The sequence below is a fragment of the Sebastes fasciatus genome, chromosome 2, assembly GCF_043250625.1.
Source record: "Sebastes fasciatus isolate fSebFas1 chromosome 2, fSebFas1.pri, whole genome shotgun sequence".
Lineage (NCBI taxonomy): Eukaryota > Metazoa > Chordata > Actinopteri > Perciformes > Sebastidae > Sebastes > Sebastes fasciatus.
Window position 1 is genome coordinate 1977836 of NC_133796.1, and position 17647 is coordinate 1995482.

The 17647-nt window shown below is 37.7% G+C and overlaps 1 protein-coding gene across 2 annotated transcripts in view; it reads right to left on the reverse strand.

Moving 5' to 3' along the window:
- LOC141781684 (para-nitrobenzyl esterase) overlaps positions 1-15504 on the reverse strand; it is a 16066-nt gene extending 562 nt beyond the window's left edge. Inside the window, exons 1-10 of one of the 2 annotated variants that reach the window (XM_074657485.1) lie at positions 15370-15504; positions 11097-11367; positions 9651-10071; positions 8182-8289; positions 6002-6198; positions 4195-4394; positions 4051-4109; positions 2641-2808; positions 1248-1475; positions 1-1145 (exon numbers count right to left, since the gene is read on the reverse strand). The exon at positions 1-1145 is cut by the window's left edge and continues 562 nt beyond it. In XM_074657485.1, the coding sequence (XP_074513586.1) occupies positions 1003-1145; positions 1248-1475; positions 2641-2808; positions 4051-4109; positions 4195-4394; positions 6002-6198; positions 8182-8289; positions 9651-10071; positions 11097-11360 (1788 nt within the window). In that variant the 5' untranslated portion in view covers positions 11361-11367; positions 15370-15504 and the 3' untranslated portion in view covers positions 1-1002. Of the gene's footprint in view, positions 1146-1247; positions 1476-2640; positions 2809-4050; positions 4110-4194; positions 4395-6001; positions 6199-8181; positions 8290-9650; positions 10072-11096; positions 11393-15369 lie in introns of both variants that reach the window. The other variant, XM_074657486.1, reaches the window with a different exon arrangement.
- Between the last annotated feature and the right edge of the window lie 2143 nt (positions 15505-17647).

Consider the following 17647-nt stretch of genomic DNA (forward strand, 5'->3'; position numbering starts at 1 on the left):
CAATCACATAGAAATAGAATAGGAGTAGAAGGGACATTAAACTGTTTGCTGTGGTCATTTGACTAGGTCCAAACCTGTTTCTGTTGCTCTACAGTGTGTATAATCTCTACTGTTTCCACTTGGACGACAATAGAGCTACACCTACGTCGTCTCCCGGTAGAGAAGATGCTCGAGACACAACATGGCTAGAGCTGCACTCGCCGCACATCACAGCGTGCAGCGCCCAAAGAATTATTCAGCTTTCTTTCCTGAAAATTCCTGAGTTACTTTTGTTTAAAAGTCACCAGAACGTAGGAAACAAAGTCTCTGAAACTCTTCATTTTTTTCAAGTTTTGAAATCCTCCCTTTTTTTTAGGTCTCAAGGTTGGCAAGTATGGTTTATACGGAAGTGTTCTCTTACATCCATCGCAAACAGTACACGTAAATTACATAAAAAACGTCCGCCGCTCTGACCATCCTGCTACATTGATCTGAATGGTAAAGTCTGTTCTACTCCTATTCTATTTCTATGGTCAATCACTTTGGTCTACAGGCATCCTTCAACCTCCTTCACTCAACTCCCAGTTTGATGTAGTAACGTCAGCGCTGTGCAGCCGGACCTCCAGCTGCTTAAAGGATCACTTCACCCAAATTACAAAATAAAAAACACTTTCTCACTCACTTCTGGTGGTGTTGATCCAAAACTATTTCTACATTATAAAACAGCTCTAATGAAAACTGTTAGAATAGCCAGAACATCTGGAAAGGCACTTTTCTGGTGTGGAGACAGATGTGAAAACAAAATGTTTTTTTAGTTGTTTGGGTGAACTAACCGTTGTTAGTTCTGGAGATATTTAGTGGTAATATTTCATAACAGTAACATAACGCTACCGAGAACTCGAACGCAACTTCAAACTGTTCAGAGACGGAGGTGTGGCTACATGACGTCACCTCGCTGTTACAAAGCAGTGACTTTAATAAAGTCTAGTGATGTAATAACGTGGCGCTCTCTCCGGTCTGCAGTCAGTTGGCCCAAGCGTACGCGTACAGGCCGTTCTCCTTCCACAGCTGACAGCGAGCGGCCGAGTAGTTCTGGACCGCCGTCAGCCGGTCGGACAGGAGAGCAGTGGCTGCTGGGTATTCTGGCCACTCGTTCTCCATCTTACCTGCGAGATGGAAGAGGAGTGTCGTCAGTGATTAGTCACAGCCTCGTGTTCAATGCGAAACACAGAAGTTAACACAAGCACAGCACCGGGAAGCGTCTTCACCTGTTTTGGCGAAGGTGACGAGGTGGCGTGTGATGAGCTCCTGGAAGCTCTTGTCTCCGTCAGAGAGAGGTTTCCCCAGGACGGACTCCAGCCTGCCGAAGAACGTCACGGCGTCCAGACCGTGGAAGGAGAAGCGGCTGGGGAACTGCAGCAGGTCGGTGGACATGTTGACGGGTCCCGACGGCGTGTACGTCACCACGTATCGATACACGGGACTGTCGAGGGCCGCTGCACACGGGAAGAAATGTCATCGTATCAGGTCTTCACATTAAAACAAACACTGGTACTTATCTGTACAATCAGGCCTTTCTGAAGTCTTACAGTTTTTAAAACTCTTTTGGACATTTTTCAACATTCTTTAAACTTTTTTAAAAACTTTTTTCAGCCTTTTTTTCTTTAATTAATGAATCAACTTCCCAGTAGGAACACTTAAATATCCTCATTTGAATCAGGATGTCCTAAAAGACGTAAAATGAACTAATATCTGAATCCAAAGTTATTTTCCTCGCCATAATGAACATCAGAGGTCATCAGACCCACGGGACCGCCCCGCCCTGCACGCTCATATGACACAACTGGTTCTGCCAGCTTCCTGCTAGCTGTATGCGGTTAAATAATGGAGATAATGGCTGTAATTCATCACTTTTATTATCTTCTAATACACCCATTGGCTGTATGCTGTCGGCCTGTATTCAGGAGATATACTGTACTTGCTTTCGGGAATTTTAAGGACATTTTTTCTGACTTTTTATCAGACATTTTTTTTTTTTTACTTTTTACTTTTTTTTCTGACATTTTCGAAAAAACGTTTTTTACTTTTTTCTGACTCTTTTTACTTTTTTAAACTTTTTTTCAGACATTTTTTTACTTTTTTAAACTTTTTTTCAGACATTTTTTTTTAAAAACTTTTTTTTGGACATTTTCGGAAAAAAAATGTAACTCTTTTTTTCCGAAATTTTTCTGACTTTTTTTTTTTTTATTTAACTTTTTTTTCGGACATTTTTTTACTTTTTTTTTTATTAACTTTTTTCAGATATTTTTGACATTTTTTTCTGACACTTTTTTTTTTTTTTAACTTTTTTTTCTGAGTAGTGGACACAAATATGCTTGTTTTATTGGTGCTATTATGGTCCACATCTGTAGTTCGGCATTTTGGCCGTCGCCATGTTGGTTTTTGGCCGTCACCATCTTGGTTTTTGGCCGTCGCCATCTTGGTTTTTAGCCGTCGCCATCTTGGTTTTTAGCCGTCACCATCTTGGTTTTTAGCCGTCACCATCTTGGTTTTTAGCCGTCACCATCTTGGTTGAATTTGTGATTTTGGTGCTGTATAAATGAACTTGAGTTGACTCACTGATGTGCTCTACAGTACATGTGGAAATCTTTGTGCGTGTACCTGCAGCCCTCCAGGCCAGGTCGTTGTTGGGACAGGTGACCCTGACGTCGGACACCATGGTGGTGTAGGCCCTCTCCGGACAGCGGTCCGTGGTGGGGCAGGGGTCGGAGCTCGGGTACAGCTCCAACGCCCCTCTGGGCAGATTCTCACTGAAGGACTGAAGTTTATCTGTGTGGAGGAGACAAGAGAAGCTGTGAGTCCTTGTTGAGTAAATATCTAAATTTAATGACTCTTCATTAACTCTAAAAGAGAAAAACTGCTCCCATGTCTACAAACTACAATCACAGCACACAGTGTTCTTTAAATATTCAGCAGCTTTCTGTTCATGTTAGCTTAGCATAACATGCTAAACATGAACACACTGGATTACTGCACACTATTTATAAACAGGATTATGTGATCTGGTTTAAAGACAGTCCAGATAAGAGCATACACATTTAATCTACGTTTAGTTAAATGTCCTAAAAACTTGAAATCCAGCAGTCTCAATGCTTTTTATTATGGTTTATTTGCCTTTATGTATTTATATTGATGTTTTTATCTCAACATTTTAATTTGCCAGGAGGACGAGGGGATAAAATAATAAATTATGCCTCAAAACATTACATTTGATTGGGTCATTTTATCTTTACAATCCCAAATTTAAGATAAGTGTGATAAAAATTTATTGATTTTAAAATATGCATTGGAAATTATTAGATCATTATTATTTATTATTATTACTATAATTATTGTTATTTATTATTACTAAATTACATGATGTAAAACATGGATTGAAAAAATAAAATAATTATAATAATAATAATAATAAATTAAATTGACTACATTTCTCACAAAAGTTTATTAAATTAATTAAATAATAAACAGATAAGAAAATAAAAAATATAAATAAAAGAAATTAATAAAATTGCTATTAATTTAATAAAAGAAAAGTCCTCCTTACAGTGTATATTATCAAATAACCCTGATTGATAATTTCTTATTTACTTGTTGACCAGGTGTGAAAAATCATTCAAAGATATGCATCGGAAATTATTAAATTATTATTATTTATTATTACTAAATAACATAATATAAAACATTAATTGAAAAAATAAAATACCACTACTACTACTTATAATTAATAAATTAAAATTAAATTGACTACTTGTCTCACAAATTTTTATGAAATTAATGAAATTGATTAAATAATAAACAGATAAAAAAAATAAAAAATATAAATAAAATAAATAAATAATAATAACAATAATAAACAGATAAGAAAATAAAAAATTAAATAAATTAATAAAATTGCTATTAATTTAATAAAAGAAAAGTCCTCAGTCCTAATCATATCACACAACCCTGATTAATAATTTCTTATTTACCTGTTGACCAGGTGTGAAACATCATTAACAGAGCAGCTGTTACCTGTAACGAACCAGCGGTAGTCCCCCCAGGTCCACATGGAGATGTTTGCAGCTGGAGGGCTGAAGAAGAGACAGAGGAGAGGACGGTTAGACACACAGACAGCAGCTGACGGTGATGATGAACCTGAACCAGGTGAACTCTCACCTGAAGTCCACCTCCTGCTCCGTCGTCCCGACGACTAAAGGAACGTCACTGTGCTCTGCTTTCTTCTCCCACACCTCAAAGGGTGGAGCTTCGAGGACGTATCCGTCCACCACGGCCACCGGGCCGACAAAGAGCCCTCTGACGGGGAGCTCCACCAGGTCATCTGCTGCCCAAGACGGGTACTCCTGCCACGGGATGGCCTGGTGGGGGGGGGACAGTTTGACTTTTGATTGATTAGATGTTTATACTAGGGGCTGTCAACGTTAACGCAATAATAACACGTTAATGCAATCGATATTTCAGAGGTTTTAGCGGCTCAGTAAAGCTAGAGGGAAGATACTGGTAACCTGAAAATTGTCCGAAAAATGTCCCAAAAAAAAAGTCCCAAAATATCTGAAAAACGTCTTAAAAAAAGTCTGAAAATGTCCAAAACAACGTCCAAAGATTGTTGGAAAAATGTCAGAAAAAAAGGCATAACAAAAGTCCGATACTGGTATCGTACAGTACGAGACTATAAAACGTGATGAATCCATCGGTACCAACCAGGTCAGACTAGCTGGTCATGAAGGAGGTTAAATAACGCTCCAAACTTACACTAAATGTTGGCGAGGAAAAACTGTCATGTCCATGTTCAAAGTGACCCCTTGACCTCTGACCTCCAGATGTGTGAATGTAAATGGGTTCTATGGGTACCCACGAGTCTCCCCTTTACAGACATGCACACTTTATGATCATCACATGCAGTTTGGGGCAAGTCATAGTCAAGTCAGCACTCTGACACACTGACAGCTGTTGTTGTCTGTTGGGCTGCAGTTTGCCATGTTATGATTGGAGCATATTGTTTTATGCTAAATGCAGTACCTGTGAGGGTTTCTGGATCAATATCTGTTATTGATTTGTGTTGTTAATTGATTTCCAGTAATAAATATAAACATACATTTACATAAAGCAGCATATTTGTCCACTCACATGTTGATAAGAGGATTAAATACTGGACTAATCTCCCTTTAAGGTTCATTTAGAACAGATACAAAATTTGATTAATCGTGATTAACTGTGGACAACCATATGATTAATTGCAATTAAATATTTTAATCGATTGACAGCCCTAGTTTTTAATGGTTGGTTTTGGGTCTTTTCAGGATTTGTTGACAAGAAGAAAATCTAGAATAACTCCAGATTTATAGAATAAATCAGAAATACACCTATTCTAAGGAACAAATAAAGAAAAAAAGCCCAGTATCTCAAATTAAAACAAGAGAATGCAAAAAATAAAAGCTGAGTGGCAGCTGGGGAAGTTTAACGTGATATTTTAATAAAGCTAATAACAGTCTGTTCCACGTATTAAAGTCCAGCCGTCCTCTTTACCGACTAGTCGTTATTTCATTTCATAACATACATTATTCATAGCTCCCCCTGAGGTTATGGAGGGACATGAATGGAAGATCTTTTTTAAATGAAGATGAGAATGAAGATCTTTTATTTAATAAATCTTAATGGTGCTCACGGAGGGAGGATGTGGAATACGTCGGTTAAGTTACGGCTGCAGAGTTCAGCTTCTGGAGTTTCACGGTTAAAAAAAATAAGTTTAGTGTCCACTTCCTTCATTAAATATCACAGTAAAAATGATTTCATTCGGTGCTTTGGACATTATAATCCGTCAAAATGTCTCATTAAATCGTAAAGATGATCTGTGGATCCGATATTTTATGAAATCCTCTGATATTGAAGTGAATATTAAAAAAGAGAGAGTGAGTATTTTTACTACTTTACTTTCTCCAGAACTCTGCCAAGGTCCGTCTCCTACCTGTAGGACCTGTCTGATGGACAGACGTCTGAGGCAGCTCCGGTCTCTGCAGCCCGTCTTCTTCAGGAACACCAGGTTGTCGGACTCGGCCCGCTCCAGCGTGGCGTTGTAGACGTACGAGCCGCTCATGTCCACCGCCGCGCGGAAGAGACCCTTCGCCAGCGGAGACGTCATCATGGTCCACACTGAGGTCCCACCTTTCACAGAGGACAGAGGACAGAGGACAGACAAGAGTCAGACAGTCAGTGTTGGTTCTGACTATTTTAGTTTGGCGTGTTGACTAATAAATAACCCAGCAAGTGTCTTTGATAAGGCTGGGATGATCCACGAAATACATCACGGCATGGGGCGCCGATTCTAAATCAAATCTATTCTATTATAAATATATTGTGATTGTTGTTAACTCTTTTGACACTAGACCACGGAGAAATGTTGAATCATACACTTCTAGGGACTTTTACTTTGGAAAACCTCTAAATGAATCCAGTATAAATGTTTGATTCTCAGCATGTATGTATTCAGAGACGTCCTGAAGTCAGATATATCAGGATCATTGTCAGGAATTATTGATTATCCAGCAACCCAAAAAAGGTGCAGGTCGTATCCACGACGACCCTCCAACGTTTTATACTTTGTTCTTTTGGCAGAAGAAGAGTCTGACATACACTCACCAGCCACTTTATTAGGCACACCTGTTCAATTGCTTGTTAACACAAATAGCTAATCAGCCAATCACATGGCAGCAACTCAATGCATTACGTCATCTAGACGTGGTGAAGACGACTTGCTGAAGTTCAAACCGAGCATCAGAATGGGGAAGAAAGGGGATTTAAGTGACTTTGAACGTGGCATGGTTGTTGGTGCCAGACGGGCTGGTCTGAGTATTAAACTGCTGATCTACTGGGATTTTCACCACAACCATCTCTAGGGTTTACAGAGAATGGTCCCAACAAGAGAACATATCCAGTGAGCGGGGGTTGTGTGGACGGAAATGCCTTGTTGATGTCAGAGGTCAGAGGAGAATGGGCAGAGTGGTTGGAGATGATAGAAAGGCAACAGTAACTCAAATAACCACTCGTTACAACCAAGGTATGCAGAATACCATCTCTGAACGCACAACACGTCCAACCTTGAAGCAGATGAAGACCACCCGGTACTAGCAAGGTGTACCTAATAAAGTGGCCGGTGAGTGTATGTCAAACAACAAATCCAAAAAACTTTCTAAAAATGGCCGATAAAATGTCTGAAAAAGGCTGAAGAAAGGCCGACATATATCCCCAAAAAATCTGAAAAATGTCCTTAAAATGTCAGAAAACTGATCAAAGAAATTTCTGAAAATGTCCAATAAATATACGAAAGTAGGCCGAAGAAAGGCAGAAAAAAAGTCTGACATATGTCCCGAAAAATATCTGCCAAAATGTTTGAAAATAAGTCCATTTGACCACGGAGATGAGAGCGACGGCCAGCTCGACCGCACGTTACCGCGATACGATAACGTTTCCTGCTAACTTTTTGGGCCATATTTCAGACAGACATACTTTGGAATTTCTTCGGCCTTTTTTAAAACAAATTTCAGACATATTTTTGCTTTTTTACATCTTATTTTGAAAACCGAACGTAGTTACTACTTCCTCTAACTTCTCCACAGTGGTTTCTAGCTCTCATATTTGACCACTCCCATTTTGATAAGAGTATTAAATACTCTAAGGTACATTTTGAACAGATAAAAAATGTGTGATTGATTTGTGTGATTTAATGAATTGACAGTCCTAATTTTAACTAACTGATCTGAGCTAAACGGCTCTCGTAACCAGCTGTGCGTTGCTTTCTGGGACGTGGATGAGTGAAATCAACAGTTGGAAAGCCAGAGAATGAAAGGAGGTCTGACCTGGACGAGCAACAAAGTACGTGACCTTCTTGATATTACATTTCCTCCAACTTTTGTTGTCATATTTGCAGAGATTGTAGCCAATTGATCTCAAAGACACGTGAAGGAAACATGTGCAGCTAATTTCATTTCCTCTGTGGCCTTCAGAGTTCAGGTAGAGCCTCTGAAAATGTTCCGTTTGATCACAGCCAACCTTTGATTTACTGGTGCTGTTGGAAAATATCAAAACCTTTACAGCCGGTCTGACAGACTGTATTTATCACAGCAGGACCCGGCGACACATTTCATCTACCTGAGCTCTGTCCAAATATAGTGACTTTCCCAGGATCTCCTCCGAACACGTGGATGTTCCTCTGGACCCACTTCAGAGCTGCGATCTGGTCCATGAAGCCGTAGTTCCCTGTGGAGAGGAGAGGAGGGGAGGGATCGATTAACGAGGAGAACCTGCGTTGATGTGACCTTGTTTCCGCCGTCCCATTTCCTCCGTCAGAAACAAAACCAGCTCGCCGCTCGCTCTCAGCCTGAACTAAATTTAACTCTTTTTCAAGCGGAGAGGGAGCGAGGAAATGGGCCATGGAATCAGGAGGATTCACAATTAGAAATGTGAGAGAAGCTTCTGGAAGATGAAAAGGACTCGTGCCCCCACCGTGTCTTCTCATTTAACGGGTCGTTTCACATCAAGGTCACAGCGGGCGGCGCTGGATTACGTAACAGAAATCACCCAGTTTGACTCCCAAACACGTTAATTTGTGTCCCACAGTGAGAGGAACTCACATTAACGCTCATTAAGTATTCACATCTTAATGGGAACGTAAAGACCCCTCAGCATTCAATCAGACCGGGAGAACAATGTAAATATTTCAGCAGGCTGCTGAAGAGGTAAACAGCCGCTACATCCATTAGAACTTCTTTAACTCACAACATGATGCAACAATCACATAGAAGCTATTAAAAGCTTCATGGAGCTGCACAACAACTAGATCTACTTCTTCAACTTCTTCAACCCGAGTTGTGTTTTTAACCGAGCATCTAAAGAACTGTTTATTCTAGAGATGCACGATATATATCAGGCCCAATGTGGGAATGGGAAATTTACATCATTAGTAGGGCTGTCACAGTTAACGCAAATTTGTTTCAACACCACTAATTTCTTTAGCACGCAACGCAAATTGCAATTTTTAATTAACCTCTTCAGAAACTAACGGGCTGCCATCGATCTGACGGAGGTTGTAGCGGGCTCAGCTTTAAAGCGAGAGTGAAGATACTGTCATCATAGTAAACTAGTAAACCTAAAGAATCCATCGGTACCAACCATGTCATACTAGCTTGTTATGAAGGAGGTTAAATAACGCTCCAAACTTACATTTCATTTTTTTTATATTTAAAACAAAATTTTAAAATGTCCAAAAGATTTTTGCAAAAAAGTCAGAAAAATGTTTAAAAATGTCAGAAAAATATCCAAAAAAAATTCTGGAAAATGTTAAAAAACTTACACTACATTTTTTTTTATTTTAAAAAGTTTTTAAAAAAAGTCTGAAATCCCAAATAGTCTGAAAATGTCTGAAAAAAAGTCAGAATAATGTCTAATAAAAAGTCTGAAAAATATCCGAAAAAAGTCTGGTTAAATAACGCTCCAAACTTACACAAAATTTTGGCGAGAAACAACTGTCATGGCCATTTTCAAAGGGGTCCCTTGACCTCTGACCTCCAGATATATAATATTACTTACTTGTATACTGTGTGTGTGTATCACAGACTGACCTGAGGTGTTCTTTGGAGAACCTTCTCTCAGCATCTCCAGCGCCAGGAAGCCGAAGGCGTTGAGTCTGTAGTTGAAGCTCACGTAGACCACTCCCGTGTCGGCGGCGAGCTGCTCCGTGGGCGAGTAGCCCGGCTCTCCTCCGCTGAGCATGTGCAGGTATCCTCCGTGGATCCAGACCATGACGGGCAGCTTGGCGTCCGGCCGCAGCGTGGGCGTCCACACGTTGATGAAGAGGCAATCCTCCTGGCCCATCACCCTCCCCGTGCTCGACATCGGGCGCACCTGAGGGCACATGCTGCGGAAGCGCCCCGCGTCGGCCGTCACGCCCCTGCACGCCGGTTCGGCCGGAGGCGCCCAACGCAGGTTACCGACGGGCGGAGCGGCGTAGGGCATGCCCTTAAAGGAGTAGGCTCCATTTTTCTGAGAGAGAAGGATTTAAAAGTGACGTTAAATAAACGGGTCGAGGCAGGAACACTAACAGAGAGTTTACTTCTCTAGTTTAGATTTCAGATCGACGGCTGGTGTCTGCTGGTGTTTCTGGATCAACTGTATATCTGTGATATAAACACGATGTGTAAATTGTTATCATCACTGAGAGGAATGATGGTTGAAGCTATAAAAAAAAATAACATCCAACTTTCCTTTAAAGGAAACATCATCATGAGGAAGTTAAAAGAAAAACTAAATATAAAAGTGATGCATGAATCTGCTTTAAGATAATAATCATAGCAGAGATTTCATACTGAATTCCACACTTTGTGTAGCACCGAGCAGCTCAGTGCCTCGGAAATACAATATTAAAATAATTAATGGATAAATAAATAAATAAATAAAATAATTAATTAATTAATTAATAAATAAATAAAATAATAAATAAATAAATAAAATAATAAATAAATAAAATAATGAAATACTAAATAAAATATTAAAATAATAAATAAACAAATAAATAAAATAATGAAATAATAAATGAATAAATAAATAAATATTGAAATAATAAATAAATAAATAAATAGAATAATGAAATTATAAATAAATAAATAATGAAATAAATAATGAAATAATAAATAAATCAATATTTTCATGACACGGTCCATTTTGTTATAGGTCAACTTAATTTGAGCTATTCATAATAGATTTGAATAAACTGTGATTGGAAACTTGAGGCTGAAAGAATGGTTTTTGTTTTCCTTGAACTTTGTTGTTTTCGACGGGTCAACAGAAGATTGTTTTTTGTAAAAACTATATTTTTTTTGCCTTGTACTGATATTCATATTTCTCTTATAAATCTTTTACACCCTGTAACAGAATAAAGTATTAACATATTTTGAAAATAAAAATAAAAAAATATTATTTTGTATGTCTTATATTTATGGTGATTTGTATTTCTCTTGTAAGGACACATGTCCAGTTGGCGGACCGTACATAAAGATGTCTAAACTCACGTGTCTTCCTCTGAACTCTCCGCAGTCCGTCGTCACCTGGGCGAGGCCCGGCGGCAGCGTCTGGGCGACGTATCCCAGGTAGGTGGCGAGGGAGAGCAGAGCGAAGACGCCGAGGCAGATGAGGACGATGCAGCGTCTGGAGAGCACCAGCAAGGGGCTGATGTAGTGCCTGTGACGGACGTACTGCACCTCGTCCTCGTCCTCCTCCTGCACCAGGTAGCGGTACTCGGTCCTCGCCGGGACCTCGAACGCATCCTCACTCATCTTCACTCTGAGACGGGAAACAGACAGTTCACCTGAGATCAGATCAACGTGGTTTATTAAACATTTTCTTTTATGCGTAACAGATGATAATGAAATGATGCATGTATTACGGTGCTCTTAATAAGATTCAACATAATAACATATAACATGATTTAACATCTGTATTTAAGCTTGTGCTGCTGCAGTCTTAGCCAAGCCATGAAGTCCAAGGAATTGTCTGTAGACCTCCGAGACGGGATTGTATCGAGGCACAGATCTGGGGAAGGGTACAGAAACATTTCTGCAGCATTGAAGGTCCCACTGAGCTCAGTGACCTCCATCATCCGTAAATGGAAAAGGTTTGGAACCACCAGGACTCTTCCTAGAGCTGGCCGCCCGGCCAAACTGAGCGATCGGGGGAGAAGGGCCTTAGTCAGGGAGGTGACCAAGAACCCGATGGTCACTCTGACAGAGCTCCAACGTTGCTCTGTGAAGAGAGGAGAACCTTCCAGAAGGACAACCATCTCTGCAGCACTCCACCAATCAGGCCGGTATGGTAGAGTGGCCAGACCGAAGCCACTCCTCAGTAAAAGGCACATGACACCCCTCCTGGAGTTTGCCAAAAGGCACCTGAAGGACTCTCAGACCATGAGAAACAAAATTCTCTGGTCTGATGAAACAAAGATTGAACTCTTTGGCCTGAATGCCAAGCGTCATGTCTGGAGGAAACCAGGCACCGCTCATCACCTGGCCAATACCATCCCAACAGTGAAGCATGGTGGTGGCAGCATCATGCTGTGGGGGTGTTTTTCAGCAGCAGGCACTGGGAGTCTAGTCAGGATCGAGGGAAAAATGAATGCAGCAATGTATAGAGACATCCTTGATGAAAACCTGCTCCAGAGCGCTCTGGACTTCAGACTCGGGCGAAGGTTCATCATCCAACAGGACAACGACCCTGAGCACACAGCCGAGATAACAACGGAGTGGCTTCAGGACAACTCTGTGAATGTCCTTGAGTGGCCCAGCCAGAGCTCAGACTTGAATCCAATCGAACATCTCTGGAGAGATCTGAAAATGGCTGTGCACCGACGCTCCCCATCCAACCTGATGGAGTTTGAGAGGTCCTGCAAAGAAGAATGGGAGAAACTGCCCAAAAATAGGTGTGCCAAGCCTGTAGCATCATACTCAAAAAGACTTGAGGCTATAATTGCTGCCAAAGGTGCTTCAACAAAGTATGAGCAAAGGCTGTGAATACTTATGTACATGTTATATTTTCGTTCTTTGTTTTTAATAAATTAGCAAAAATTTGAAACAAACTTTTTTCACTTTGTCATTATGGGGTATTGTGTGTAGAATTTTGAGGAAAAAAATGAATTGAATCCATTTTGGAATAAGGCTGTAACATAACAAAATGTGGTAAAAGTGAAGCGCTGTGAATACTCTCCGGATGCACTGTAAGTCTAATGCAGTGAGGGCCAAAGAGACAATGTACTACAGAGTATTAGGGCCACGTTGAGGGAAAAACAAGTATTTAACAAGTATTATTACAAGAAAAAAAGTTGTAATATTACGAGAATGAAGTCATAACTTTACGAGAAAAAAAGAAAATAACACGTAAAATTACTCCATTCAGAAAACAAGCATTTTAAAGGTTGTCTGCTTGTCGTCATGGTAACAGACCTGACAAAGCATGAGTTCAGACTTTTTACTGATCAGCATCATTATGTAGTTATTTCAGCATCATTTTGATCTGTTTATTGATATTGAATCACAGCACAATGTGATTATTTTGGGTTTATTACAGAATACAGCTCGCCGCCGGGTGACGTTATGAACCCAGACACGACGGCGTTTGGTTTTCTGACATATCTGGGACTTCACCAGTACCAATGTACCAAGCAGCAACAGAGGTTATTTCTTCCATGGTTGATGGAGGAAATGTTGTTGGTATCCATGGAGACGAGCTCCTCCTCCTCTCCGGAGCGCCTAGAGCGAATGAACGTCTGTTAACAGATTTCCTCTTTAACAACTAACAATGGATCTCTGCTGTAACCGGTGCACTTCAAGGCTGAACAGCATGAAAGGAAAAGGTGTGTGTGTGTGTGTGTGTGTGTGTGTGTGTGTTTATCTTTCATAACCTCCTTCAGACAAATGAGCCACATATTTCTGCTTTCAGACGGAGGTTAAAGTCGACTGCTGATGCTTATTAGTCATCATTAGTGTTGAAGTCTTTGACTGCGGGGTCAAGAGGTTACTTCACTTTAATTGCAAAGTTCCCTGAATATATATTATATATATAAATAAATGAATTAAAACTGTGACTCAGGGTCTCTTCTTTGACTGAACTGCAGAAAAGACCAAGTTTTATATAATATTATAATATTATATGACTATACAACAGCTGCTCCAAACATTTAGTCTACCCTCATTTATATTAATTTTTAATTTTCAGACCACTTCAGAACTTCATAGCTAAAAGTTTCAAATTAAATAACTGACCCTGTGAACTGTGCAAATTAACTTTCTATTAACCTTTTTCTCTTTTGTTGTCCTTAATCGTCGTTTTCTATCGTTGTTCTTATTGTTGGTTTTAGTCGTTGTTTCAATTAGTTTTATATACAGTGAATAAGTTTCATTTTATTTAAATATAACAATACTTACATGTATCGTCGCTGTCAAATAAACTAATACAATTAAAAATAAATAAATCAATAAAATAAAAAACTATAATGTGTGTCAGCGTGTGGTTGGTTTAAATTAATATCTGAAGTTTATTGAACTAACTGTTCAGTGAACTCATATTTTATTACAAAGGCAGCAGGGGAACTCATGTTTTTAAGTTGAAGCAGCTTTAAATGATTTACAGTGTGGGTGGACAAAATATTGGAAACACCAACACAATACGATCCAACAGCAGCACAAACTGCTATGGAGGACGCAACCTGCCAAAGTGATAAATAAATAAATAATAACAAATAAATATGTCATTAAATGTGGCAAAAATAATATAAAAAATAAATGTGGCCATTAATTAATCAATTAATAAAATGTGACATAAATTGACATTTCTGTTTTAATTTGCTGCTTTATTTTATTGTCTTTATATTAATTTCCCTATTAGTATTTATGTATTTATTATTATTAATTTTAAATGTATTTATTTTTGCAGTTATTTTTATTTATTTTTAAATGTATGCATTTATTTATTTTTGCACTTATTTTTTTATTTATTTCATATTTAATTCTAAATGTATGCATTTATTTATTTCTGCATGATTTTTTCCTTTGAATTTCACCCCTTATTTATTTCCTCAAACTTATTTATTTTCTAAGCATTAAACCAAAGTCACTTTAAAACAGTTCATGTTTGAGGGTCGGTCCTTTAAAATAAAATATTAAACTGAAATAAATCTCAATGTATAAATTTGTAATTCAGACAAATCAGATTTAATTCCCTTATTAATATTTATGTTTTTATTTGTATTAATTTCATTTTAATTAATTTATTTGTATTAATTTCATATTCATTTATTTATTTTTGCATTTATTTTTTAAATGTATGCATTTATTTATTTCAGCACGATTTTCACCTTTATTTTATTTCCCCAAACCTATTTATTTCTAAGCATTAAACCAATGTGACTTTAAACCAGTTTGAGGGTCAGCCTTATGAATATAATAATAAATAAACACAGAGTTCCCAGACTCTGAGAGGAAACAGGAGAAACCAGAGGAACAATCAGAGGAGACAAAGTGAATACATCACAGTAACAGTACAGAGCTCCTTTAATAACGTTACTGCACACAGCTAGTTAATGTAATGTCCACTAATCTGTTATTAAATATTATATAAATATGAAATAAACAGCAGCCCAACCAGACTCCGGTCAGAACACAGCTGAACTAGTCACTACTGTTGTCGCTCTACTTTCATGTTTTCTGTGTTAAATCTCTTCGTTTCCTCTGAACTTCCTCTAACTAGAGTCACAGTAGAGTCACAGTAGAGTCACAGTAGAGTTGCATTACTCACCATGTCCTGTCAACACTCAGCAGAAGGAGAAACATCAGTAAACTACTGAAACTAAAGTCTAAAGTCTAAACTAACTGTTCCTCCCGGGGGCTGGGACTGACGTCGGATACGTCCTGACGTCACACACAGCGTTGGTTTGATGCGCTGCTACGTCCTTACGTCATACATAGCGTTGGTCAACCTGCAGCTCTGTAGCTCCTCTCCAGTGGCTCCCTGTGGATTTAAAAACAAATAGTGGAAATGATTTTTTTTTTTACATTTTCATTAGTATTTATCATTGTTGTAGGTCTATGGTACAACTGGAGTTATTTCAGTTTAATATTTTATTTATATTTTATATTTTATTTATGAGACTGACCCTTAAACATTAACTGTTTTTAAAGTGACATTAGTTTAATGCTTGTAAATAAATATGTTTGGGGAAATAAATAAGGGGAGAAATTCAAAAGGGAAAGTCATAAAGATATAAATAAATGCATACAGAGTCAACAATCATTAGAATTCAACAATTAGAGTCAACAACTAGTCTAACCTGCAGACACATAACACCTTCAGTTGAAACTCTATGTTAAAGTTTTATACAGTTTCATTCATAACAACAACAATAATTCTGCTCAGTCATTTTAACAGAGCCGTTTTCTAACATCTTGAGGTGTTTTCACGTCTCATTTAGCCACAGAGCAGTAAAACCTCACCTGGCTCATTGCTCTATTATCTACCTTTAGTCTGCTGTTTACCACAATCAATGAGCTTCCACAGTGAGCTCATAGCGAGGCCTCGGAAGTGATTCAGTCTCTACCGGCTTCACAGGAACCACATTAGTGAGAATCAATGTGGGTCGATGCTGAGGACGGCCGGCGTGGTCACACTGAAATGTTTCCATTAATGTGTTTGAGCACAGAGATCGACTGAGCCCCGGAGGGCCCAGTTTCTGCCCCGTCAGCTGTTTTACTGTTGATCTGCATCGAGACGCAGTCGCTGGTGTTTGTGACTATTTAAACCACAGAGGGAGTCTGTTGGTTTGACTGCTTCACTGTGAGTTTAACCAGGAAGACCTCAGAATGAAGTCAGCTGTAACAACAGGGCAGATAATAAAGAGGTAACCACGCAGAAGACGTCTCTGTGATGTTTTCTGATTTCAGAGGTTCAAATCAGCATTTAAATTAAAGTGAGTTTCTTGCTAAAGTGCTAAAAGGTTTGAATAAAAAATAAATAAAGGGGTGAAATTCAAAGGTAAAATAAATAAATAAATACATTTTAAGATAAATATAAAATAGATAAAAAATAAATGTAAAAAATATAAATATATATATTTGCAAAAGAAAATAATAATAATAATAATAATAATAATAATAATAATAATAATAATAATAATAATAATAATAATGATAATAAAAAATAAATAAATAAATGCAATAATACAGGAATAAATAAAAAAAATAATACATACATAAATAAAAGGGAAAATTAAACAGAAGACTAAATAAGTAAGGGAATTAATACAAAGATAAATAAATGAAGAAGCAAATTAAAACAAAAATATTTATTTATGTCACATTTTCTCAGTTAATTAATGGCTACATTTAATTATGTAATTCATTTTAATATCATTTGTTACATTTAATGACATATTTATTTATTTATTTATTCATTTATTTCACTTACTGTATGTCTGTTCACTGCAGGTGACGTGTATAATTCAGGGAACCTCCTTATTTATGTATTTATTTTTATTAATTTTTAAATGTATTTATTTATTTAATTATTTTGTATTTATTCATTTATTTTATTTGTCTATTTATTTTAGTATTTTTTAATGTATCTATTTAATTATTTATGTATTTATGCGTTTATTTATTTATTTATGCATGATTTTCCCTTTGCATTTCACCCTTTATTTATTTCCCCAAACTTATTTATTTCTGTATTCTTTTCTTTTTACATTTCTTTATGCATTTCTGTCTCATTATGCAAATGAGGGGGCTAAATTAAAACTGAATCATCAATTTATGTCACAAACAGAAGAGCAAATAAATAAGGGAATTAATAAACAATATTAATTAGAAAACCTTTACTATTCTAATATTGTCTTATTGCTAACCATTTCAGATTGTTAGTGGGAGTGGATGTAGCTGTAAAATGCTTTAGTCCGTATATTGTTTGAAAACATGAATAATAAATAATAATCTCACCTCATTTTGGCGTCCAGATATGATTTTCTGAATATGTTTTGTACTAGTTGTGAGGATCTAACCATATTTAGCCTCACAGGGTCGCT